We start from the raw sequence: 25,080 nt of genomic DNA on the forward strand, positions 1-25,080 counted from the left end.
TCCGTGTGTTTCGGGCCCGCTGGGCAGTTCTCAAGCGCGCAACGACTCCGAAGGGTTGTACGATGGGTCTCTGCTCCCCACCTCCCCGGCGTGCTGTACCGCCGGGGATGCAGCAGGGTGGTGGCGGGCGCAGTCGTCCTTCTGGCGCCGAACTTGGAACCCAGCCCTGCTCGAAGAGGCGACGGGGCAACACCGGGGAAAGTCGCCTGTAGAGCGAGCGAGAGTCAGCTGGCCGGACGCCTGTCGGCAGACCTTGCCCTGGCTGCCTAGGGCTTCATTCCGCCTTTGATTCAGCAGCACCAGGCACTGGCCGGGCGCACACAGGAAGCCAGAAAAGAGGGGCCAGGGAGTGACAGATCCTGGCAGCATAAAGTGCTGCAGGATTAGCAGATGAGAAGAGGAGGAGGACACCAGGACAGGTGGCATTTCTTGGGAAGTGCTAGAGGTGAAGGGAGAAAAGCCAAGAGGGAGGCTGTGGAGCGGTGCTGGGGAGAACAGTGTTTGATGTGGAAGGAACTGATCAGTGAAGCATGTTTGAGGGCCCAGTTTGTCTTTGATCCCCTAGAGCCTGCAGGGTCCGAAAGGGTAGTCCGTAATGCCATCAGGGTTGACTTCCTGCTACGGAAATACAATCGCAGTGACCATGAGAGGATTTTTAACCCCCCTAAGCCTCAGCTTAGGAACTGGATGGAGAGGCGGTAGTGTGGTGGATTTGTTTCTTGGCTTCATCTTTGACTGGCTAGGTGATTTAGGATAGGCATTTTACTTCTCCTCCTACAAATACTGTGAACATTAAATGAGTTAATACAGGAAGACCCTAGAAGAGGGCATGGCACACAGCAGCACCGAAACGCTGCTAATTGTTAATGGATATTTAAAGATGTCATGCACTGTGAAATGGCAATAGTGGTGGACACATGTCATTACGCGTTTGCCAAAACCCACACAACTTACACCCAGAGCAAACTAATGTCATGCAGACTGTGGGTTTGGGTGATCACGATGTGTCCACGAAGGCTTATGATCGGAACAAGTGTACCACTGCGGTGCAGAGTGACAGGGGGAGGTGGGCACGTGTGGGGACCTGGGACATACATGGAGCGCTCTGTATTTCCTGCTCAGTTTTTTGGTGAACCTAAAACTGCTCTAAAAGTAAAAGTTAATGGGAATAAAAGATGCAAATTCAATTTTTTTCAATTACTTAAATGTTACACAGCTGTGGAGCACTTTATAGGTTTCAAAAAAACCGCTGAGCACATTACCTCATACTAGCCTCACAACTTTGAACTGAGCAGGACGGAAGCACTGGCATGGCTATTTTAGAGAACGCTTAGACCCAAGGTTTTTAGTGGAGTGCATTAGGCACCGTTTCAAAAATCTAGTCCTATACTCTTAAAATTCTGGATCCTGTGTACGTGTAACAGACTTCTTTCCTCTATTTAATACCCACTATTCAGTTTTTAATGTAGCTAGCTCTTTTTCACATAAGCACAAAGTCACATAATCTCCTTGTCAGTGGATCAGGCGTATGTAATGTAATTTGAAACTGTCCCTGAAAATGTCATTAGAAGAGTTTTCGTGATTATACAAGAAACGTGTGAGCGCCTTTATCTCAGAGCAGCAGCTGTCTGTGCTGAGGTGTTGAAATGAGGTGGGTGTGGAAAGTGTGGAAGGAGTTATAAGCTGTAACCACTTTTAGATTTCCACTGAGATGTGATAGAACTTACAGTGGGGAAATGCTCGCCACTGCACTTGAGGGTTTAGTGCCACAGTTCTGGACATCTTAAAAAGTGTTTTCCTGGTAAGACTTCTCACAACTCTGTAGCAGGGCAGGTATGATTTCCATTTCACAGGAATGGAAACCGAACCGCTCGAGGTTAAGGGAACTACACCTTAGCTGGAACACTGACCAGGCCAGAGCCTACCTATCTTGAGTTATACTCAGTGAAGTGTGTGAAGTTCCTGACTGCTGCTGTCCAAGTATGCCTGCTTCCAAAGAAAAAAGTACTGAGCACATCTTTACAGTTTTATGAAGCTTTGTTAAATTATTTTGAACTTTTTGGGGGTCTGTAATATTGACCTGTTTATCTAGGATATTTTCCACTCAAGAAATTATAAATATATTTAAATAGGAGCCATTGTGAAGCACATTTCAAGATTAAAAATAAACAAGTTATTTAAGAACATTTAAAAAACATCTTTAAACCTGTTTGCTATGGGTACTGCAGAAGAGCAAGAGTTTTAAGAACTGGACATTGGGGCTACTGGATCACTGTTACACAAAACGTATTTCCTATTTTTGTTCCCGAGAGAAGGTGGCAAGGAGAACCGTGGTAGTGGGGCATTTGTGGAGCTTGTTAGGACAGATAGGCCAGCTGCACTTGAAAGATAGCTGGGCGATGGCCCTGGCATGGTGAGACGCACCAGTCCCTCCGCTGTGGCACCAAGATGGGGCTGCGACCACATGCAAGTAACAGGTCATCCCATAGATCCAGTGTGAGGAATCAAGTATCGAACCAAAAGCCCAGATACTTTGGGTAGAATCTACTGTAGAATCAGGATAAAAAGTAGGATGCTTTTTAACATCCTCAAAAGAATACAAGAAAACATGGTTTCTATGAAAGGGAAGAGAATGTAAGAGTAATCTAAAGGAATGAGAGATCAAGGAAGGTGGGTAAGTTTAAGAATATTAGAAGTGCAGTGACAAATTCATATTACAGAAAACAATAGAATGATACTAAAAATCAAACAAGTCAGTAGACATTAAATTTGAGACGTTTTCCTAGCATGAAGAAATGATAAAGGAACATTGAGAAAATACAAGGGGTTTTGAGGAAAAAAAAAAATTAAGAACCTAAGATATTTCTCAAATTAAAAAAAGCAAGTAGGTAGAGATACATTTGGTTCATTTTTGTTTCAGAAGAAAGTCACTGGAGAGACATATTTCTAGACTGAGGTAATTTTCTTAATTATAGGGATTAAAAATAAATTAAAAAAAGCACCTACACAGGAAAACAAAACCTACAAGGGAACAGAAATCAGCCTGGTGTCAGACTTCTCTTCTGCTGTAATGGCAGAAAATGGCCGACACAGCATCACCAGGCTTTTGGAAGAAGAAAACATGACAAGAATCCTAAGGGCAAAGACTTTTCATGTGTGAAGCAAGGGAAGAAGCTAGCAGAGGGGCTGCTGAGGAAGGTCCTGCAGAACAGGGTCAGTTCAGGCTGTGTAATTCGTGAATTTGTGTTCAAACGGATTATGGAGCAACCACTAATTCTTTCTACCACAACTTCTGAAGTCTTTAATTTTGACATGACTCTTCTTAAGCTAGACTATGACTTCAAGGAATTTTTAAAAAGGGCACAAGGGAAGGCATCTTATGAGTCCCCAGACATCTGGGAATGCCCGCCCAACAAGCACCCTCTGCGTCCCTCCCTATGTGCACCTCTCCCTCAATCTGTGCCTTTTACCTGTTCATTCCAGAGCTGGCACACAGAGAGTGTAACACACACCATTGATCGCAAGGGCACAAGTCAACGGGAGCTCTGTGTACACTCTAACCGAGGAGCAGATTTGTACTCTTACCCTTTTCCCCCTGACTCCTCTTACTATCATTCCCAACGTTCCTACTCCTTGATCTAGTTTCCTTGTGAAATTTAGGCCTCTTTTACTAGCAAATAATGTGGATAAAATTACAGGTTGAAATTCTGATTTTATTTCAAAAGGATAAATAAACCGAGGCATGTACTACATCTGCAGGGCTTGTGAAGTTAGAGCAACAGTCCAGGAAGGCTCCAGTCAGACCCAGAATGACCCCAACCACACTTGTGACTGGCAGAGAGAGCCTCTTTGATCATCAGAAATTCTAAAAAGTTCTCCACCTTAATTTCTGGATATCATAAAAAGTAAAAAGTACTTTCATTTTGTCATTTTTCCTTTGAAAATGTTTTTAGTGGTAAACAGGACTACTTGTTTCCTTACTTCATTTTTATAGGCGTAGTAGTTATATGTCAATTTACTTAAAATTAGAGAGGGAAAAACCCAGAGACCTCTGAGTGGCACTGCTCACCCACTGAAGGTCTACATAAATAGGTACTCATGTCCATGTTATCACTTCTACAAACAACAATAAAATGTTTGTAAATTGGAAGTACAGTAGTAGCAGTTCACACATATTTGATACGCTCTCACACAAGGATTCAGTAAACAACAATAAATATAATTTCCCCTCTTCAAAACAAAAAAAAGGATTTGTAGGGAAAAAAAGGATTAATTTACTTGGGGTTTATCAGCACATATTTTCAATGTGCTTTGAAAGAGTTAAAAACCATGAGTGTATTCATTGAATACTAGTCCACAGTTAACTTTGTTCTTTTAGCCTGGCTTAAATACATACATCATGGCCTCCTATCAAAATCCTTAAATCTACAGGGATTTGTGGTAGATAAGACTATATTAAAATTTTTTTCCTCATTAAGAGTTTCATTAAATTAAAAAAAACCTGACATTTCCCTTCAACGTTAAGTAGAAGCCTGATCTATGCTGCTGTGTCCTGTGGAATGAACCTAATTTTCCAAGTCAATGGGAATGCCTGAGTGGCCATTTAGAGTGCTGCAAGTTCCTTCCCTCATGATTCCTGCTGGGTCCTCTTCGCTGAGGCTTTTCCCTGAGTCATATATTTACTGGAAAGGCTACCTAGAGGAGGGGAAGAAACAAAACCCAATATAAATGAAACGAGCCTCACTTGGTTGCAAAAGCTGTAAAATTACTTCTTATTGTGAATTAGTCAGAAACTTTTCACACTGGAATGGGTCACTTTTTTTGAATCAAGCAATTAGACAAGATATTGAAAAGTATATATGCGCACGATCTATTAAATATAAACTTAGTGAAAATTCTAAATGCAGACAAGTTCTAGAGTGGTTTCATGTTAGTACAGTCACATGTTCACTATTTCCATATTGGTGCAGAGGACCAGATGAACTCAACGTCCTGTTCTGCATAGATCAGTATCTTCATTTGCAATCAAACAGAACAGACTGCAAAGAAGTCTCTGGCCAGAAATACATTTCTTGCATCATTACTCTACAGATGTGAAGCTGTGGATAACACTGTAGTAATAACTTATTGATATAAAAGGAAAAAAGGAAATTTATTATATTTACAGGTAAAGGACAGGAATGAGGGTTACTAAAATACCACAGAATAGTTACTAAATTTTGTTCTATACTCTGAAACAAATAGATCAATGAAACTGAAGAGTTGACAAATTCTTAAGTGATTATGTATAACAGAGTTGTATTACAATGAAGGATGTGTTTCAAACCAGTGGGAATAAATATGGATTTTTCAATAACTAGTATTATATCAAATAAGTAATTTTGGAGGAAGAAGGGAATTAGTTTCCTCTCTCACAACATTTCCTTCTTTCCCACCCATTTCCAAGTGAATTACAGAATTAAATGTAAGTATAAGAAATAATGAGTATATAACTATGGGTCAATATCAGTAAGTACTCAAATGCAAATTAAAACGATCAATTTTTGATTATCAGATTGTTACAAGGAAGATCAGGAAGACAGGAGGTAGGTAGAAATTTTGCTAAATAAATATTCATAAAAGCCTTATAGTAATGTAAGAATGCAAACAAATGTCCAACACCTATATATATTATAGAACTATGCAGGTAATAGAATACTAAATACACATAGTAGGATAATTAGTAATATAAAAAAACAAGTTCTAGGACTATATGAATAGCATTTCATGACAACAGAATACTAAATACACATAGGAAGATAATAATATAAAAAACAAGCTATAAGACTATATGAACAGCATTTCATAAACACTAAAAACAACCCCCCAAACCCAATCACATATTTGGTACTTCATTTTCCTTATCTGTAAAATGAGGACAGAAATATCTACCCCCCACCCTCAGAGTCACTGTGAATTAATGAATTAATACATGTAAAGCAGCTGGAATAGTACCTGGCACACAGAAAATGCTTAATAAATGTTAACTATTATTACATTAATGTAAAAAGACAAGAAAACCTTACTTTGAACACCTGATAGTTAGAGCCAGAATGAAGGGAGCATAGATACATACTTTTCATTTTTTCATTTGGCTTAGCTATACTTTCTAAATTTTCCAAAGCAAACATGTTCGGTATGCATATAAAACATTCCCTCCAAAAGCATACTTTTCAAAGCAAGATATCTAGACAATCATCTCACAATGGACAATATCAGCCAGGGAATTTAGTCATAATAAGGAAGACACAAAGCATTCTATTGTTATGCTACTCTATTAATTATATCACAGACTGTCTATTGGACTATAGGCCCCATTTTTGATATCCTGAACTGCTAAGTATTGAGATTAGGCCTTTCACTAGAGGGAAAAAAGCTTAGATCACTACCTCATACTTTATACACATAAACTCCAGATGGGTTAAAGGGCTAAATGGAAAAGCATTTTGCAGCTATTAGAAGAAAATAGAGATAGATATCTTTAGGATCTCAGGTTACAGAATTCTTTAAAATGACTGTAAGTCATGAATCACATGACCATGAAAATTATGGAAAACTAATAATTTGATTATCACAAAATTAAAAACACTGGAGTGGCACTAGATGTGGCAAGTTAAAATGTAAGATATACTAGAAGATACTTGGAATGTATATAACAGCAGTATTAAGAAATAAACTAAGAACCCTTACAAATTAATAGGGAAACAGTAATTCAACAGAAAAATGGACAAATGATCTGAACAGACAGTTCACAGAAGAGCAACTCCAAATGACCAATAAACATATAAAAAGGTCCATCACATCACCAGAGTCAAGAAAACATACATGAGAAAACCAACAAAATAGTTTTCATCCATTGGATTTGCAAAAACAAAAATTCTGACAAAAATCAAGTATTTGCAAGGATATATAGAATAACACACATACTGTTTGTAGGAGGTGCAATATTTCAGCCAATGAGAGGTTAATTTGATAGTATCTAACTGAAATGCACATATGCTATGACCTAATGATCTGTCTTGTGGATACACAAATTCTAAAGAATCTCTCATACATCTTCAAGGAGACTCCCACAAGGATGTTCACTATAGCACTGTTTATAACAGCCAAAAATCAGACACAACCTCAAACTGGGTAATGAATACATAAAATATTCTGTATTCACAGGATAGAATACTACACAGAAAAAACCTGAAATATATACAGGAACATATAAAATTTTAAAAATCATTTTGTTAACTAGACATGAACAAGCAGATCACAGAACGGTCTTTAAGAGACGGGGTCTAGATATGTTGCCCAGGCTGGAGTGCAGTGGCCATTCACAGGCATGATCACTGCACACAGCTTGGGAGCTCCTGGGTTGAAGCAATCTTCCTGCCTCAGCCTCCTGAGTATGAGTCGCTGGGACTATGGGCCCACACCGCCACCATGTCCAATTCCAGATGTTTGAGTAGAACATTCGTATTATACACTGTGACATGCCATTTAAGTTTAAAAATTCCCCAAGGAGACATGTTAAAGAATACATGTGTAAGAGTTTTAAAAAAGAACTGGAAGAATACTTCAAATCATGGTAACAGATGCTTCTAGGGTGGAGGGAGACATGATGGAGGAGATGGGGCAAGGGATGGCAGTCAAAGGTGCTTCCACCACCTTAGTGATCGATCTCTCATTTAAAAAAAGATTGAGCCAGGAGTGATGGTTCACACCTGTAGTCCTAGCACTTTGGGAGGTGGGAGAATTGCTTGTGTCCAGGAGTTGGAGGCTCCAACGAGCTATCATTGCACCATGCACTCTAGCCTAGGTGATGAAGCGAGACCATGACTCTTAAAAAAAAAAAAAAAAGACTGAAAACAATGCCAATTCTCCAGAAGATGAGTTAGTTACTTTACATTATTATCTGTACCTGTTTGTTCTTCTCAAAACAGTAAAGTTTTCTAAGAATAGTACTAACAGTTTTACTCTTGTATCATTGAAACATGTTATCTACTATATTTTAAAAAGTCATTCTACCTGAACACCATAAAAAATAAATGCATGCAAATACTAGAAATAACATATGGATTCATTTTTATATAATTCAGGGGAAGAACAGGAAATTCATAAAATTTTATAAGCATGACTTGAAACCCCACAAAAGTTAGCTAGATTACACCATTCAAATAAACAAACATTTATCTGTACGGCAAACACATCTAAGTGAGGTTAAAAGAACAATAAGCCAGGTTTGGTGGTGGGAAAAATGCGGGAAAAATGCTGTAACACACTTGACAAAGCATGCATGAATTCCTATGTAGAAAGCACTCCTAAAAACAGAGATGAATACTCTAAAATAAATTTTAAAATTTTTGGAGTTCAATGGTAATCACAGAAATTAAAGCAAAGTGAAACCAAAAAAAGACTATCTCAATGAAGGCAGGGTATGGGAAACAGGATGGCACTGACTTTCGAGATTGTCAACAAGCACAATTCGGCAATATTGGCATCGCTGCCAAAAAGTGCATTCTTTAAAATCTATCATTCTTGTAAGTTAGTATTTATCCTGGTGCAACAACTAAGCAAATATGCAAATACCATCATAGTGCTCTTTAAACGTAGGTCAATGTGTTCCTGAGCCTACTTGACAAGGCATGTAGGTAAGGATAGTTTTAAGAGAGTTCATTTCCAGCTTCTGCACTTCTATCTTAAATTTGTATCTTAAAACCGATATGCCTGTGAATGCTTTTGTGGTCACGATTTGGGCTGGGTCTCAGGAATTACTCCATTTGCCTTTTCCAATCCCCAATTTACAACTAATCTTCTACTTTACAAAAGGCACATCTCCTAACCTTCCAAATCTTACTGTGGTGCATTGCCATAAGGCAAAAAAACATAGGGAAGAGGAGAGGCAAACGAAATGCAAATATCTATGGTAATGTGAGTGCCTCTAATAAAAATCTAAATTTTTAGCTTTCATAAAATTACATTGAGAACTGTTAAGTCTGAATCACCTGAGTCTGATTCTTTGGGTGGCAGTTCTTAGACAACTTTCTCTCCATTCTGCTAACACACCTAATAAGATTTTCTAGTTTATTCAGGGTCAGATTGGGACATTTTTATTTTTCTACTGATTATCCATTTGCATGGAGTTGAGACCAATAATCTCTTTAGATTACAAATAATTTTTTTGAGAACACATCAGTCACTTTTGGTCACATAGCTAGGAAGAAATAAAAACAACCAAGTGGTACTGCTATAAAGGATCTTCCATTTCCAAACTCTTAAAAGTATTTCTACTATTTTTAATTTGCTATCATAAAGACTATCAGGGTTTCTCAATGTTTATCAACTATAAAAACAGCAGAACAACAGGGATAGAAATGATAAGGAACACTGTTTCACTCATGCAGTAATACTGATCCAAAGATGCAAGAATGCATGGGGGGGGGAACCCATCTTTCTCATTAAATGGAAGTCATTTTCAGTAAGGCAATAAACATAAAATGTAATTTTAACCAACACTTGTAACATTAGTTTTTATCAATTATATATTCTAATAATTGTAAAAAGCAATGTGGAAGAAATGTTTATGCTTTTGAGTATTTTATAGAAAGCTTAAAATTCAGTTTATATATTTGTGTTGCAGAAAGCATAAGATAGTCAATAAAATACTTGAAAATATGTGTAATAAAATATATCATCTTATGATAAAATCCCATAGAGGAAGTACAACAAAGGAATTCAAGGAAGGGGAAATGATGTAAAACTTCTGCTTGTTAAAATGTGCAAGGACATATACGGGTTTCCACTATTTGAGGATAGAGTATGTAAGTAAAAGAGGTTTGAAGATACTTGATATACCAGATATTTGAAAACAGTTAGTCTATTAGTAAGAAATGATGAAAATTATGGTATGTTCATATGCTAGAATATCAAAAGGTATCAAAAAGAATGCTCCATATTGACTGACAATGAGATCTCCCCATTCTATTTTCAAAACCATTTCTATTACTTTAAATTTATTTTCATAAAGATCACTTTTTTTTGTTTTTGTTTTTTAAAATAAGTAGGCTTTAAAATTCTGGTCAATGATAAAAGTTGTATGAGTAAACGTCATCATGAGGGTGAAAGATAGTCACCAATCTCTTATAGCATCTCCTGTTTTTAAGATTTCAAGTCATGAGATTAAAATGAAAAGACAGTTTTTAAAAAATTTCATTTATTTATTTAGTCTCTATTTTATTATCTCTGTTCTAATCTTTATTATTTCCTTTTTCCTGCTAGCTTTGGGTTTACTCTCTTTTTCTAGTTTCTTGAGATATAAATTTAGGTTATTAATTTGAGTTCTGTGTGGGGGTTGGCAACTCTGGGAGTTGTGATGGTAAAGGTACTCACCTAAGTAAGATTAAAGTAGGAAAACAGGATTAGCCAGGTCCAGTGACTCAGGCCTGTAATCCCAGCACTTTGGGAGGCGGAGGAGAGAGGAATGCCTGTGCCCAGGGGATCGGGACCAGCCTGGGCAACTTGGTGAGACCTCATCTTTAGAATGAATAAAAATTAGCCAGGCATGATGACGCATGCCCATGGTTCCAGCTACTCGGAAGGCTGAGGCAGAAGGCTCACCTGAGCCCAGCAGGTCGAGGCTGTAGTGGCTGTGAGAATGCCACTGCACTACAGCCTGGGTGAGAGTGGTACTCTGACTCAAAAAAAATAAAAGAAAAAAAACATGTTAATTGAGTACGCCACAAGAAAGCAGCAATAAGGGAGCTGAACAGCAATAAGGGCAGAGCAGCAATAAGGGAACTGAACACCAATTCTTTTTTTTAAAAGGAATTTTCTTTGCAAAAAAAAGGAGGGGGGAGATTTAAGGCACAGAAAACAAATGTTAGTTACTGTATAAATTTTTATATAAAAACTAAAGTAATTAACTTAAGCATACAAATCAGTTTATGATTGTGGTACCACAAACCTCTATATATTCTTGTTTTATTAAAAATTTCCATTAAGTATTTATCTTATAAGTTAGAAGAGATGAATTACAGCAAGGTTGGAGACTTTCTGTTAACTACATTAACAAAGGGTAGTGTTAATTTTTTTTTTTTTTTTTTTGAGTTGGAGTCTCACTGTCGCCCAGACTGGAGTACAGTGGCCGCTCCCGGCCACCGCAGCCTCGACCTGCTGGGCTCCGGCGATCCTTCCGCCTCAGCCTCCCAAGTAGCCGGAATTACAGGCATGCGCTACCACGCCCGGCTGATTTTTTGATTTATTGTAGAGATGAGGTCTCCCTGCTCAGGCGGGTCTCGAACCCGCGGGCTCAGGCAATCCACTCACCTCAGCTTCCCAAAGGCGCGGGATTACAGGCTGAGCCACTGAGCCTGGCTGTGTTAATTTATTAAGGAATGAGATGTGTCAGATATTGTGTTAAGTGCTTTATTCATATACAGTAATTCTTAAATAGTCCAGTGAGATGTTAGCAACAATTTGCCAATAAGGAAACGGAGGCACAGAGAGGTTGGATGACTTGACAAGGTCATACAACTAATAAATAGTTGGACAGAATTTTACTCTCAAGTGTCTGACTCCAAAATTCATGTTCTTGACCACTCTCTTACTTAGACTTTTTTATTCATTCTAAATAAGTCAATCATCTCTAATCAGTAAAATTTACTGAATAGCTAAGGCATTGTGATAACTGTGTATACGTGTTATCACACAGGGACAGAGGAACAATGAAAAGCTAAGAAATTTGTGGAATTTTCTACTGCTATCTCACTTGGGAGTTAAAAACTATATGCAGCCAAGTAGAAAGGATAGAGGTAGTTATCAGGAGAAGAAAGAGAATCTGACTAAATGCTCACTATCGGTGGGAGCTTACATCTTCACCGATTTTATATATGAGACACCTGGAGCTCAAAGAAGCTAAATCTCTTTCCCAAGGTCACAATGGCTAATGTATGCGAGCAGAGGCTGTCCATCCCAACACATTTTCCCGGAACCTACTAGTGAGTCACAGACACACTTGGTACTATAGATAGAGCTTTGGAGAACTTAACACAACTTATAGCTGAGACACAGTCCATATTTATAACAACATAGATATTTCCATACATTTATCATGGATAAGTTTGACAGTTATAGTATCTGCCATATACTTATTTGAAGAGTCTAACTTATTGGGCAAGATAGACTTTAACCACCTCTAAATGTTTTCTTTTTTTCCTGGCATAAAGTAGCATAATTATAATAATATACTTTTTCTGTAGTAAATTTAAGTTTAATATGTGTTTTCAGTTGCTCAAAAGATTTATAAATATGTATTTTACTCAGAATATTATTACAGAAATCCCAACTTATCATCAATTGGTGATGATATTTCTAGGTTATATGTCTAGCGTCCCCTCTACTTAAAAAAATTTGTACAATTCTGCTTTCAAGTGTAAAATTTTTTTTTTTTTGAGTTGGAGTCTCACTCTGTCACCCAGACTGGAGTGCAGTGGCTGCTCCCGGCCACCGCAGCCTCAACCTGCCGGGCTCCGGCAATCCTTCAGCCTCAGCCTTCCAAGTAGCTGGAACTACAGGCGCGCGCTACCATGCCCAGCTAATTTTTTTTTGATTTTATTGTAGAGATGAGGTCTCGCCAAGTTGCCCAGGCGGGTCTTGAACCCGCGGCCTCAGGCAATCCACTCACCTCAGCCTCCCAAAGGCACGGGATTACAGGCTGAGCCACTGAGCCCGGCTACGTGTAAAATTTTAAGTTGGAATGTGGGCACCTGCAGTCCTGGCAGTACACTGCAGGAATAGTATCAATGCAATCACCACTGTAAATATTTTCTCTGCTCACACTACATGTAGGTGCTGTTCTATGTACTTTTACATGCATTTCTCAACATCCCTCCCAGTCAGGTATTATTATTATTCTCTTTATATTGATAAGGGAACCGAGGCATGTGGAGGACAAGGTTTCTCATGATCACAAAGCTAGAAATCACACCCATGCAATTTGACTGCAGAACAGATGTTCTTAAACACTATGCTGCTTTTTTGGGGGGGGGGGTGTGAAATAAACATTTTGACCAAGTAAGGATCAGTATTTTTCCTATGTAAAATGTTTGGGAAATGTCTGCTTAAGGTCGAAGCTCATAAAATAACATTCTTTTGGTTTGTCTACATCTAGTATCTATGTGATCCTCAAACTCTCAGTAGGTCTATGGGGAAGAATTCTATAAACAGGGGTAGAGTGTTTTCCATACTTTATCTCTTGGAGTCACTCTTGAAGTCAGGCTGGTAGTGATCTGTCCATCATTCTCCTCAGCCATCTTTCACAGTTGCTCTCAATATCAATCACCTCGCACCACAGCAGGCCCCATTAGCATCTCACTTTTATTTGATTTGGGGATTTTCCCAATAGAACTCTTATTTTTAAGTCTATGCATTCCATATGGAAGGAACATAAACCTTCCCAGAAACAGCTGCTCTCCAGCTTTTCCATAGAGCCTCCTGTTTTTCTTTAATTTTTTTTTTTTTTAAAGAGACAGATTCTCCCACCTTTGCCTATGCTGGAATGCTGGGGCATGATCATAGCTCACTGTATCCTTGAACTCCCGGGCTTAAGGGATCCTTCTGCCTCAGCTTCCCAAGTAGCTGAAACTACAGGTGTGTGCCATACCGTCTGCTGACTTTTCAAAAACATTTTGTAGAGATGGAATCCCACTATGTTGCCCAGGCTGGTCTTGAATTCCTGGCCTTAAGTGATCCTCCTGCCTTGGCCTCCCAAAGAGCAAGTACTAGGATTACAGGTGTGAGTCACTGCTCCTGGCTCACATTTCTCTTTGTAAAGAGATCTGATGCCACTTCAAATGTTTTCCTCAATCATTTAAAAAAAACCCCAAAGCAAAAGCCCCTCAAAACTAAAATTCACACATAAAAAAAATTCACACATCTGTTTAGATGATTTTATATACTTGAGATAATTCATCTTGTTACTAACAGAAACTTAAGTAAGTCAATAATAATTCCATTAATTTTTCTCCTGTTAACAACATTCAAAGTATAGTCAGGTTCCCTGCAGATATGGAGGACTGTAAAGGACATGTGCATCAGGTGATTTTGGTATCTGCGAAAAGAGGGGTGTGGTCCTAGAACCCCCCCCCCCAGGAAACAATGGACTATAGGGACAACCGCACAGCCTTCTTAGCTTCCCCAGGGGGCAACTGCGGTGTCCTTGCCAGTGAGACTGGGACAGAGAAGCTGGGGGGGATGCATTCTCTACTGTGGGACTCCAGATCCCCGGGGATCTGTGTGGCTTCCTCAGTAACTGACAACTGATGCACACACAGACAACTGGGCCTCCTCACCCTCGCAAAGGAACACAGGCATCTCTGCAACCTGAAAGCAAACATTGTTTCCTCTTTGGCAATATGATCCATAAAAGCTGGGCACAGAATATGTGGGTTGTTTCCTATCACACACATAAATGCCAGGTTATGCCAACGCAGTTTTGAAATTTCAAAAACTTAACTTTTCTCATGAGCTATTCAATCATTTAAAAAGACTACACATGCTCTATTTGTTAATATAACTTCCCTCCTTTAACCCTTCTTTTATTGAGCAAGATAAAGAAAGACAGAGAGCAAGAGATCCCTTAAGCAACGTTAAAGGTGTCTGCAGGCCAGAACTCAGATGTTTATATCATGTTTTACAGTTTCATTCCTTCTTACTAAAAAAGTTACTCACATGTTAAAGTTACTTTTTTATTTTCCACCTCAATTCTCTCCCTTCCCTTTCAGGACTAAGAAGCATAGTTGAAACACCACAAAAGGCCTCCAGCATCGCCCAGTCCCCCTGCCCTTCTAGCATCTTTCCATAGGCCTGGGGACTGGGTGGGGTGGTGGCCTTGGTGCTCTGCACCCACAGCAGCCTACAGTTCCTCTTCTGGTCTTCCTTGAATTCACTGCAATCAAGTTTCCCCACCCTCTCCTCCAAGGAAACGGCTCTTTTCAAAGCCACTGATGACTTCTATGTTGCTCAATCTCATGCTGATTTCTCAGTCTGGCCCTCACCAGACCTGTGAGCAGTAATTCACACAAATGGCCAAGCGCTCCTCCTGGAAGCACTTTCTCCACGGGGACTCCAGGACCCAACTCGCTTGCTCCTTCCTCTCCCTCACTGCCTCTTGGTCTCCTTCATTTATCTTCCCAGAGTCTCTCAAATGGCTACCTGACAGCTCTACTTGAATATCTAACAGGTACCTTAAGCTTAATTGTCTAAAGCTGAACTCTGATTTTTCCTCAAATCTTCTTTTTCCTAAGTCTTCTCCAGCACAGTAAATTCAGCTTCTATTCCAGTGCTCAGGCCAAAAATCAGAGTCATCTCTGAGTCACTTTTCTTTCATACCTTACCATCGAATCCATCACTAAATCTTGCTGGCGCTATGTTCAAAACACCCAGAACCTGTCCAGCCCTCACTTCCTCCACCACGCCCACCCAGATCTGAAGCGCCATCACCTCTCCTAACTACTGTGGTAGCCTCCTAGTTGGTTTCTTAGTTTCCACCACTGTCCCCGCACAGCATCCACACTAAACCTTTTGAAACAGAATTCAGATCACATTGTTCCTGAGCTCAAAGACCTCCAAGAACCTCTCACCTCACTCACAGAGAAAGACTTCAGTTGTGCCCACTGCGGAAAACCCCTATTCTTTGACCTCGCCCACTACCACACACCCTCTTGCCCATTCTACTCCTGCCTCAGTGAGGCAGCAGGACAAGAACTGTTTTTAGCTCTGTGCTTAACAGTCTCATGCTAATTATCCCCTTGACTTGTCCCTTAGTTCTATTTGATTCTTTACTTAAATGTCACTTTATCAGAAAGGTTGCCGCCTCATCCACATTTCCTTTCCGTTGTCCTGCTTTTATTTCTTTGTATTCGTTGCCACATAAAATATTATCTATGCATCTCCTGTCTCTCTCTTCTGGCAAGAATGCAGAGTAAACCAGAAGGGGCTTGGCTGTATCTCAGTGTTGAGGCCAGTGCCCTGCACTTAGGAAGGGAGGGGGAGGCTTAGTAAATATTGTTGCAAGAATGAATAAAGAAGCTGAGAAACAAGGAGTGGATTTCAGGCTAACAGTTACTTTCTTTCCTTACTTCCGTGCATGGCAAATAATCACTAGGATGGCAAAACATCACTGTCAAGACAGCAGCAATTTCAAAGCAGAAACAAAAAGCATGGGGAGCAAAAAATAATTTACAACTACAGCTTCCACTCAGGGGTGGTATAAGAATCACTTGAAAGATTTACAAAATACACAGGCCCATGCTTTCCCACTCAAGAAATAGATTTAGAAAATGAAGGTGGAGGCTGGGTAACTATTTTTAAAAGTTCAGCCAAGTGATTCTGATGTCCAATCACTGTTAAAACCACTTATTCAAAGAAGGAGTCTCAAAAGGCATGTGGTAAAGTATACAGTAAATAAAATAACACACATTTGTCTTTTTTACAACCCACATACCTGACTGGGGACTCAAAAATATTGTTGCTTTTTGTTTCTTTTTGTCTTCATGTAAAAGCACTGCCTAAAAAATGAAATAGACTGGTTTACAAAATCGAAAAATACAGTATCTAAAGCAGCCTTAAAACCAAAACCATATCCAAGGAGAGCTGAAATTAGGCATGTGGGTGGATGAATTTTCCAAGTTAATGAAAAGCGATACACATTTGCAAGATACTTCCACAAGGCCCAGCCATCCAGTGACCAGCAAGCTTCACTACAGACTGCACACCGCATGTGAGTGGCACAGACAAGGAGGAGCTCAGAGGGCTAGTAGGAAGGAGGGACTAGGGCTACAACCTGCCCCTTGCCAAGAACTTGGCAGAGCTGTGAGCACACAGTGTCTCTTGAAGAAACTGATGAGAGGCCTGCTTCTCAGCTTTCAGCTAGGTTTACCTGAACAAATGTACCCGTTGGTCTCATAGGGCTAGGTGAAGAAGGGGATCCAAAGACATGATCTGATTTAGACACGCCTAAAAGAAAAATCAGCACTTTTTGTTCCGATTCTAATTAAAAGCAGTAGCCCAGTTTTCAAACTTTCAGAAATGCTTCCTGTTGGTATGACAGAAGCTCCACTCAGTGTACTGTGTGAACAGAATTAGAACGTATCTGAAGAAACGAGATGGAACAGTATAATATTTTAGACAGGGAGAAGCAGCTGGTTATTTTTTAATTGCTCATGAAGGAAATTTACCATGCTCTAGCCCCAATCCTCTGTTCTTGCTTCACCTTTTAACATGATGCCTACTTAAATGTGTAAGTACTGCATTCTGCAAAAGCCACACTTCTAGGTAAGTGCCGTTCCTTAGGCATGATGATCCCCCCAGAACCAGGATGCCCCACTCTTCCATTTGTTGCTTCCTCATCAGGCTGCTGAATCGCTGTTCTTAATGCTTGAGAGCTTCCCTAACAAATAACTTAGAACTTGCGACTAGCTAGAAAAGAGAAACCCATCAGAGTTGGGCAACTTCACCACCTGGTTGTAGAACCAAAGAAGATCACAATGAATATCTGTCTCAGCTATTAGTAAGCACAGACTTTGAGTTCTTATGGAAGGTAGCCTATAAAAATAATTTTGATAAAACTATTTAGATCTTATCTATACTATTTACAGTTTCCTTACCTGTAAATTGGGATATTAATATCACATATAATGGCACGGCTATGAAAATTAAATGAGATTATCCATGTAAAGTACTAAAATTGTGTCTCACTCATAGTAAATGCTCAAGGAATGTTACAGCAATTGCTATGACTGTAATTTCTTTTAAATACATTTTCCTCTTATAATCACAAAAGAAAATCATTTTATTCTGGTGCATGTCCCGTGTAAGCTAGCCAGAACTGTACCTTCCACAAAAGTTTAAGCCCCACTTTAAAAACAAATCTCGTTTGTCTTAATAAAAAGATATACTATATTGCTCAATATACTAACATAAAATTGAAGAGAGGTATTCTTGCTCCAAGAACTATAAACGTGGAGGTATTTTAAGGAAATTGCAAGGCAACACTGACCCTTCTTTATGTTGTTCACAAACATATACAACTGAGGAGAGCAACAGAGTACTTTACTACTATTTTAATCAAAAAAACTATTTCTCAGAGTTTCTTTTTTATGTTAATCAAATTTTATCCACTTGCACAGGTTTGCTCTGAGAAGCAAAGTGAGAATGTACAAACTGCTTTTTAAATCCTAACTTATTATGCATACACAAGTATGCTTGCACTGAACAATCTGTTAAAAGGTGCCCACAACAGACACTCCATCCATTTAATAAAAATGGCCAATTTGTATCCCACAGTTCAGAAGGGCAAGATTTGTGGATAGTATTGAACTATTGACTGATAAGAATAATCATGCTCACTTGCAGAAAATTAAAGTAATAAAATCTAAAGAAAAAGTTCTCCATATTTCCCTCGGCAGATGTTAACCACTGTTAACTGTGTCCCTTTTTCTCCCTTTCCCATGCATGTGCCTGTGTGTATTTAAACAATCCTCGTGGCTCCCCTGTACACAGTGTGGTGTCCTGAGAGAACTCTGGCTCCTGCCTCCTTCTCTGGCTAGGCAGTGATTTCATTTCAAAAGTGCACATATTGAGCAGCAAAGCTCAAGTTGTAGGTTGTTCCCTGGTCACTGAGGCTACATTTTTCAGGTACTGGGGATGACAAGGTTTCCATTTCATTGATAACCTTAGAAAAGCCCACCAAATGCCTTTCATGATTCTACATAAAGCCAGGAATAAGGAATAAGTGTTTAATACGTACAGAGGATCCGAATTAAAGGTGAGGTAGAGTTCACTTTCTTAAAAACAAAATCTTTTCTGAGTAAATAGATTTGATAAAGAAATAAATACAAAATAGCAAAGAAGTCTAAAAAGGAGGTTTCCCTTGTGACGTTAGTGCAAACATCAAGGTGTGATAGGTGTTCATACCTGGAGAGCCTTTAAACTGTGGGCATTCCTTTTTAATGTGCCCTTCTCGTCCACAAATAAAACAACGCTTTTCTCTCAAGTCTTTGTCATCCTGTCTCTTCCACTTTTCCACTGGTGGCCTGAGAAGCTTTTCCCTCCCCAGGTCAACAGTGGCCCTCACTGGCTTGGCTTTTTGAGGTGTGCACTGCATGGGCTTATCTTCTTTTATGGAAGGCTCCCTTTCTGTGCACTTGTTTTGGATTTCTTTGTCCTCTTTGCTTCTTTTTTCTTTGTTCTCAGGATATCTTTGGTTCAGGGCATCTTCCTGATCTCGCCGTCGCCTTATTCTGTAGAAGATATCATAGTAGTAGGAAATATCCAAACAGAAATCTAGCAAAACACTAAGCCAACTCCAGATTTAGGAGCTAACAAGGGAGAGAAGATATCAAAGGGAAAAGCAAGAACTTGAGCAAGTTGCTCTAGTGCTGTAAAACCAAGTTTTGGAATTAGTAGCTTGGTTCAGTGCCTACTTGATACTGATGTAATGAAACACAAATTATCCTTGGAGTGAGTTCCTATATGGTCTTTCTGATGCATTAGCATTCTTTACTAGGTACTATAAATTTGAGATATGAAACTTTAGATTCACAAAGGAACAATGGTTATAAGGAGATTTACATGCTTAAAAATATCAAAATCATTTCTTCCCTGTCCTAAATGATCACTGTCATTTATCTGCGTAATAAAAAAAGAGCTCCTCAAGTTTGAGTGCATGTTTTTAAATAAAACATTATTGTACAGTTAAAAATACCACTACTAGGCTGGGTGTAGTGGCTCATGCCTATAATCCCAGCACTTATGGAGGCCAAGGTGGGAGGATCACTTGAGACCAGCCTGAGCAACATAGCAAGACCTTGTCTCTTCCAAAAATACAAAAATTAGCCGGGTGTGGTGGTGCACACCTGTAATCCCATCTACTTGGGAGGCTGAGGTGGAAAGATCGCTTGAGCCCAAGAGTTGGAGGCTGTGGTAAGCCATGATCATGCCGCTGTACTCCAGCCTGGGCGACAGAGTGAGACCCTGACTCAAAACAAAAACAAAAACAAAAAAACAAAACAATAAACCACCACTCCCCAAAACATCAGTATGTCCCAAATAAGCAACCAAAAATATGTCCCTCTTGCCTGCCCTCAATCGCCTCCTGAAGAAAGCATGGGTCTGACCAAACTGAGTAGCTTACCTACTCACAGCCTAAGTGTTAAGCTGAGTACATACAAAGGATCCTATATTCCAGTAAACTCTGTAATTATAAACCCTGACATGCTATACCTCAGTTACTGTACATTAGAAATAGAATTGAAATCCTGAAGGAACTCATTTGACTGTTCGCTGAAACTATTTTGAAATTCTCAGTACTACAAAAGGGAAGAATTTTATGTTCCTTTTTTCTTCTTCTGTCCCTGTTAGAGAGGCTAATTAACGATTAGGGCCATAACCAAAATTAGAAAGAAAATCAGGCCAGGAAGATGTCACCTGTACTCCTGAGACAACCCCAGTCACCTGCACTTCAAATTTTAAATTATCTCATTTTCATTCAAAAAACAACAACAACCTTACATTTATCTGAAAACTACATTTCATACAAGTGTATTTTCTCTGTCTCATATAAAAACTGGAACAATAAGAAATTAAAAACAAAACCACTCCCTTTGAATCTTTACTTACTTTCTTCTCATAGGACAGTCCTTCATGAAGTGTCCAATTTTCCCACAAATTCGACAGCATCTATCATTTGGGGCCAGCTCTCCTTCTGTTAGTACATCGGGATCAAAAAAGTACTCCTAGAAGAACATAAATAGGCAAAAGCCTCAACTATTAATATGAGACCAAACACAAAACTAACCAGACATTAAATAGTGACCTTACATCTCAACATTGACACATCATTTTAAAAATAAATATTATTTATACTGCTTAATCCAAAGAAAATCTAAAAACATCAAGAGGTGTAATTCAGAATACTTTTAACAAATTTATCTTTATATATTTCTTTTTGTCATGTAAAATACTGTTCAACCCTAACCCTAAAAGTTTAAGCACACTTCCAAATAAGCACATTACACATCCCTGTCAGTCAGTTTCCCCAGGATGTGGGAGGGGCTTGAGGCCAGGTACAACAGTTTTGTTTTCTCATAAAATGAAAAGTCTAAAACCTAATGAATTTAGGAACATGATTTGCATCACACAGATTAATAACCCAAAGAAAAAAGGTATGTGTTGCTGTTTTGTTTTGTTATGGCTTCTGAAGGAAAAATAATAAAAGGAAAGACAATGCTTTGGACTCTAGCCTTTTTGTGACTAAATTAAGACAGTACCAGCAGCATAAGCATTCCCTGGAAACTTATTGGAAATACAGATTCTTGGGCTTTACCCCAGACCTGCTCAATCAGAATCTACAGTTTAACAAAATTTCCAAGAGACTTGTTTTAATGAGTTCCTGAAGTACTGCTATAGAAGCCATAGCAATATCTAGTAAAACATAGGTGTACAGATGTAATCCAACACTGAATGTGCCCATGCAGTCATACACTTAAAGTTTGTGACAAGTCTTCCTTGGGTGGGTAGAGAGAGAATGGGGGTTTGCTGGTCAAAGGGTACAAGGTTTCAGATAGATAGGAGAAATAAGTTTAAGATCTGTTGCACAGCAGGGTAACTATAGTTATTTCAAAATAACTAAGAGAGTAAATCTCACATATCTCCAAAAATTGTGACAAGTAATTGAGGTGATGGGTATGTTAATAGCTTGACTCGATCAGTCCATATTGTATACATATATAAAAACATCACATTGCACCCCATAAATGTACATGTATAGTTATGATTTGTCAATTAAAAATATTAATTTTTAAAAGAAAATTAATGCAAAAGAAACTGTACTCTTAACAAAATCGTCTAGTCCCTAACCATTTTTCTCACTGAAGTCAATTTTTTAACATGATTTTGTTTTCAATGAGTATGGTTCCCTGAAAGCCCTAGTATCAGGTGATATGAGAGCAGACAGCTCTCTATTACAGGCAGCACTGTCATTCTCCTTGTCCAGTAAGAGGATCTACTACTCTTTGCAAACAGACTGGAGAATCTAGATTCATGAGGATGGAGGAGGGTGTACCTAGGCATGTGTTAACTGGGCTCAGCCGAGCTCAGCATGAAGCTGAATGCTGGTGGAACAGTAATGCCACCTACAAAGGGTGACAGATAACCAGAAGCAGAAGGCATCAAGGGGAAAAACAAGAATTTTGCAAACTTAAATCCATATTCTCTATTTGGAAGTGACCTCAGGGCTTAGGGGTATAGTTTGTTCTTCCTCTTCTCCCCTCCCTCTCTCTCTCTCCTTCTTTCCTTCTTTTTTTTCTATCACCTAGGCTGGAATGCAGTGGCACGATCATGGCTGCCACAGCCTTGACCTGTTGGGCTCAGTTGATCCTTCCTCCTCAGCCTTCCAAGTAGCTGGAACTACAGGCATGCACTACCATGCCCAGCTAATTTGTTCTTTTCATTTTAAAGTTGCCCTAGTGCTGGTATACATTTCCTTGCTATGTGTTATCATGGAAAAGCAACAGCAGCAAAATGACTAATTTTCCCATACAAACTCCACTTCTTGCTATTTCTGTTCTCCTGATGAATGGTTCTACCCAGGGATGTTTAAAAAAAATAGAGCTTTGGGAATTACTTTGCATTGTAATTGTTTAGCATGGCTAGATTAATCAGACTTTCAGGATTTTTAAGCTATTACCAAAGTAATGTATACTAATTAGGTGCTTTTAAAATTGTTTTTTGGGTCTGGGTGGTGGCTCATGCCTGTAATCCAAGCACTTTGGGAGGCTGAGGTAGGAGGACTTCCTGAGTTCAGCAGTCCAAGACCAGCCATGGGAACATAGTGAGACCTCGTCTCTACAACAAATAAAAAAATTAGTCAGCCATGGTGGCGCCTACCTGCAGTCCCAACTATTCAAGAGTCTGAGGAGGGAGTATCGCCTGAGTCCAGGAGGTCAATGCTGCAGTTAGGTGTGATTGTGCACTCCAGCCTAGGTGATACAGTGAGACCCGACTCTTCTTCTTCTACTACTACTACTACTACTACTACTACTACTACTACTACTACATTAAAAAAAATAAGATAAAATTATTTTGGGGGCATTGCCAACACACTTACCATTTTTGAGGAGTCCTTTGGAAATCCTTTGACGGGAATACCAAATACTCTTCTACCATTGATAAAAGCTTTCATTATAAAATTTGTCACTATGAAGAAAAGAGATAGAACTCAAGTAGATGGATTAAAAGAAAAAGAAACTGCTTTAAAATTTACAAATAGAGTAACGTACTTTTCCTTGATAATCCAGCTCCAAGATTATGATTCAAATCAAAGGGATCTAAGTAAAGAAAATTAAGTACAGCAAATAAGATAATCAGATAGGAAATGCCACTATTCATCTAACAAGTGAGATCCAATATAACTTACTTTGCTTTTCATTAATAAAAGGATCAATAACTATCTTTTTAATGAGTTTAAAATCTATCATAAAGGGCTACATATTCTTTTATTTTTGATTTGGAGTCTCAACTCTGTCACCCAGACTGGAGTGCAATGGCTGCTCCCGGCCACCGCAGCCTCGACCTGCTGGGCTCCGGCGATCTTTCCGCCTCAGCCTTCCAAGTAGCTGGAACTACAGGCGCGCGCTACCATGCCTGGCTAATTTTTTGATTTATTGTAGAGACGAGGTCTCGCCAAGTTGCCCAGGCGGGTCTCGAACCCGCGGGCTCAGGCAATCCACTCACTTCAGCCTCCCAAAGCACGGGCTTATAGGCTGAGCCACCAAGCCTGGTTAGAACTACATATTCTTAAACATAATATAAGTTTTTCCATAAAAGTGTTCATTAGAAAAGAGGGTATTGCTTTATGTTTAAATTTGTATAAAGTTCTTCCTATTATGACTGGTTGCCAAATTTTAAACAACATACTATTTGGAGAAGACAATCATCCTGCTAGTACCTAATGACAACAGATTTGGATACTTATAGAAATCACTAATGTATTTAAAACATTTTAGCACTGAATGTTCCTGCTAACAAATTTCTTAAAGATCCCTTTAGAAAATAGGCCAGGTGCAGTGGCTCTTGCCTGTAATCTCTGCACTTTGGGAGACCTAGGAGGTAAGGATTCCTTGAGCCCAGCCTAGGCAACATAGAGAGACACTGTCTCTACAAAAAATTAAAAAAAAAAAATTAGCTGATTGTGGTGGCATAGACCTGTATTCCCAGCTATTTGAGAGGCTGAGGCAGAGGGATCATCTGAGCCCAGAAGGTCGAGGCTGCAGTGAGCTGTGATCATGCCATTGTACTCCAACATGGGTGACAGAGTGAAACCTCTAATTCCTTCCCAAAAATAAATAAATAAATAAGATCACTTTAGAAAATAATTCATCACAGAGATCAGAAAACACAGTTATATGATAAATTAAAACACACACAGACACATATACCTATCCCAATGGCATGCCAATGGCCACCTGGATCTCAGGATACAATTTCCAGTAAAAGCTTTATATAAACTCCCATATGATCCTAAATACCTACATTTCAAAGATCTTAGTTAGCACACTATATGACGTGCTTTGGAATATTATATGTTAAATGACCCAGAAAGTGGTAGGAATGATGAAATGGAAGCTGATCAAAGATGCATGTGAGGTGTGAATAAACTGTTTCATAAAATACATGACGTTAAAAGCACTATTTCTAAATCCAAATACCATTTTATAGATTACTTAAAATAATATACACATGATGATTCACAATTTAGATGTTATGCATAAATATTTAGCTATTTTATTCACAATATTCAAGAAGACAAAAAAAAAAAAAAGAGAGATAACCTTCTTGGGGGTAACCTCTCATTGAGAAAGTAAAGGATTACATGTATATAGCATATATAAATGGAGCCAAGAGCCGGGCTCGGTGGCTCAGCCTGTAATCCCACGCCTTTGGGAGGCTGAGGTGAGTGGATTACGTGAGCCCGCGGGTTTGAGACCCGCCTGGGCA

At 39.1% G+C, this 25,080-nt stretch overlaps 1 protein-coding gene across 3 annotated transcripts in view; it reads right to left on the reverse strand.

The window, feature by feature from the left end:
- Positions 1-3,692: 3,692 nt before the first annotated feature.
- Positions 3,693-25,080, reverse strand: part of ZCCHC6 (zinc finger CCHC-type containing 6) — a 65,519-nt gene continuing 44,131 nt past the window's right edge. For all 3 annotated transcript variants that reach the window (XM_008058227.1, XM_008058229.1, XM_008058228.1), the window contains 5 exons: positions 23,364-23,411; positions 23,192-23,280; positions 20,704-20,819; positions 19,000-19,325; positions 3,693-4,695 (listed from right to left, as the gene is read on the reverse strand). In XM_008058227.1, the coding sequence (XP_008056418.1) occupies positions 4,628-4,695; positions 19,000-19,325; positions 20,704-20,819; positions 23,192-23,280; positions 23,364-23,411 (647 nt within the window). In that variant the 3' untranslated portion in view covers positions 3,693-4,627. The remainder of the gene's footprint in view (positions 4,696-18,999; positions 19,326-20,703; positions 20,820-23,191; positions 23,281-23,363; positions 23,412-25,080) is intronic.

The sequence above is a fragment of the Carlito syrichta genome, unplaced genomic scaffold (assembly GCF_000164805.1).
Source record: "Carlito syrichta isolate Samal-C Ts95f unplaced genomic scaffold, Tarsius_syrichta-2.0.1 Scaffold303261, whole genome shotgun sequence".
Classification (NCBI taxonomy): Eukaryota; Metazoa; Chordata; class Mammalia; order Primates; family Tarsiidae; genus Carlito; species Carlito syrichta.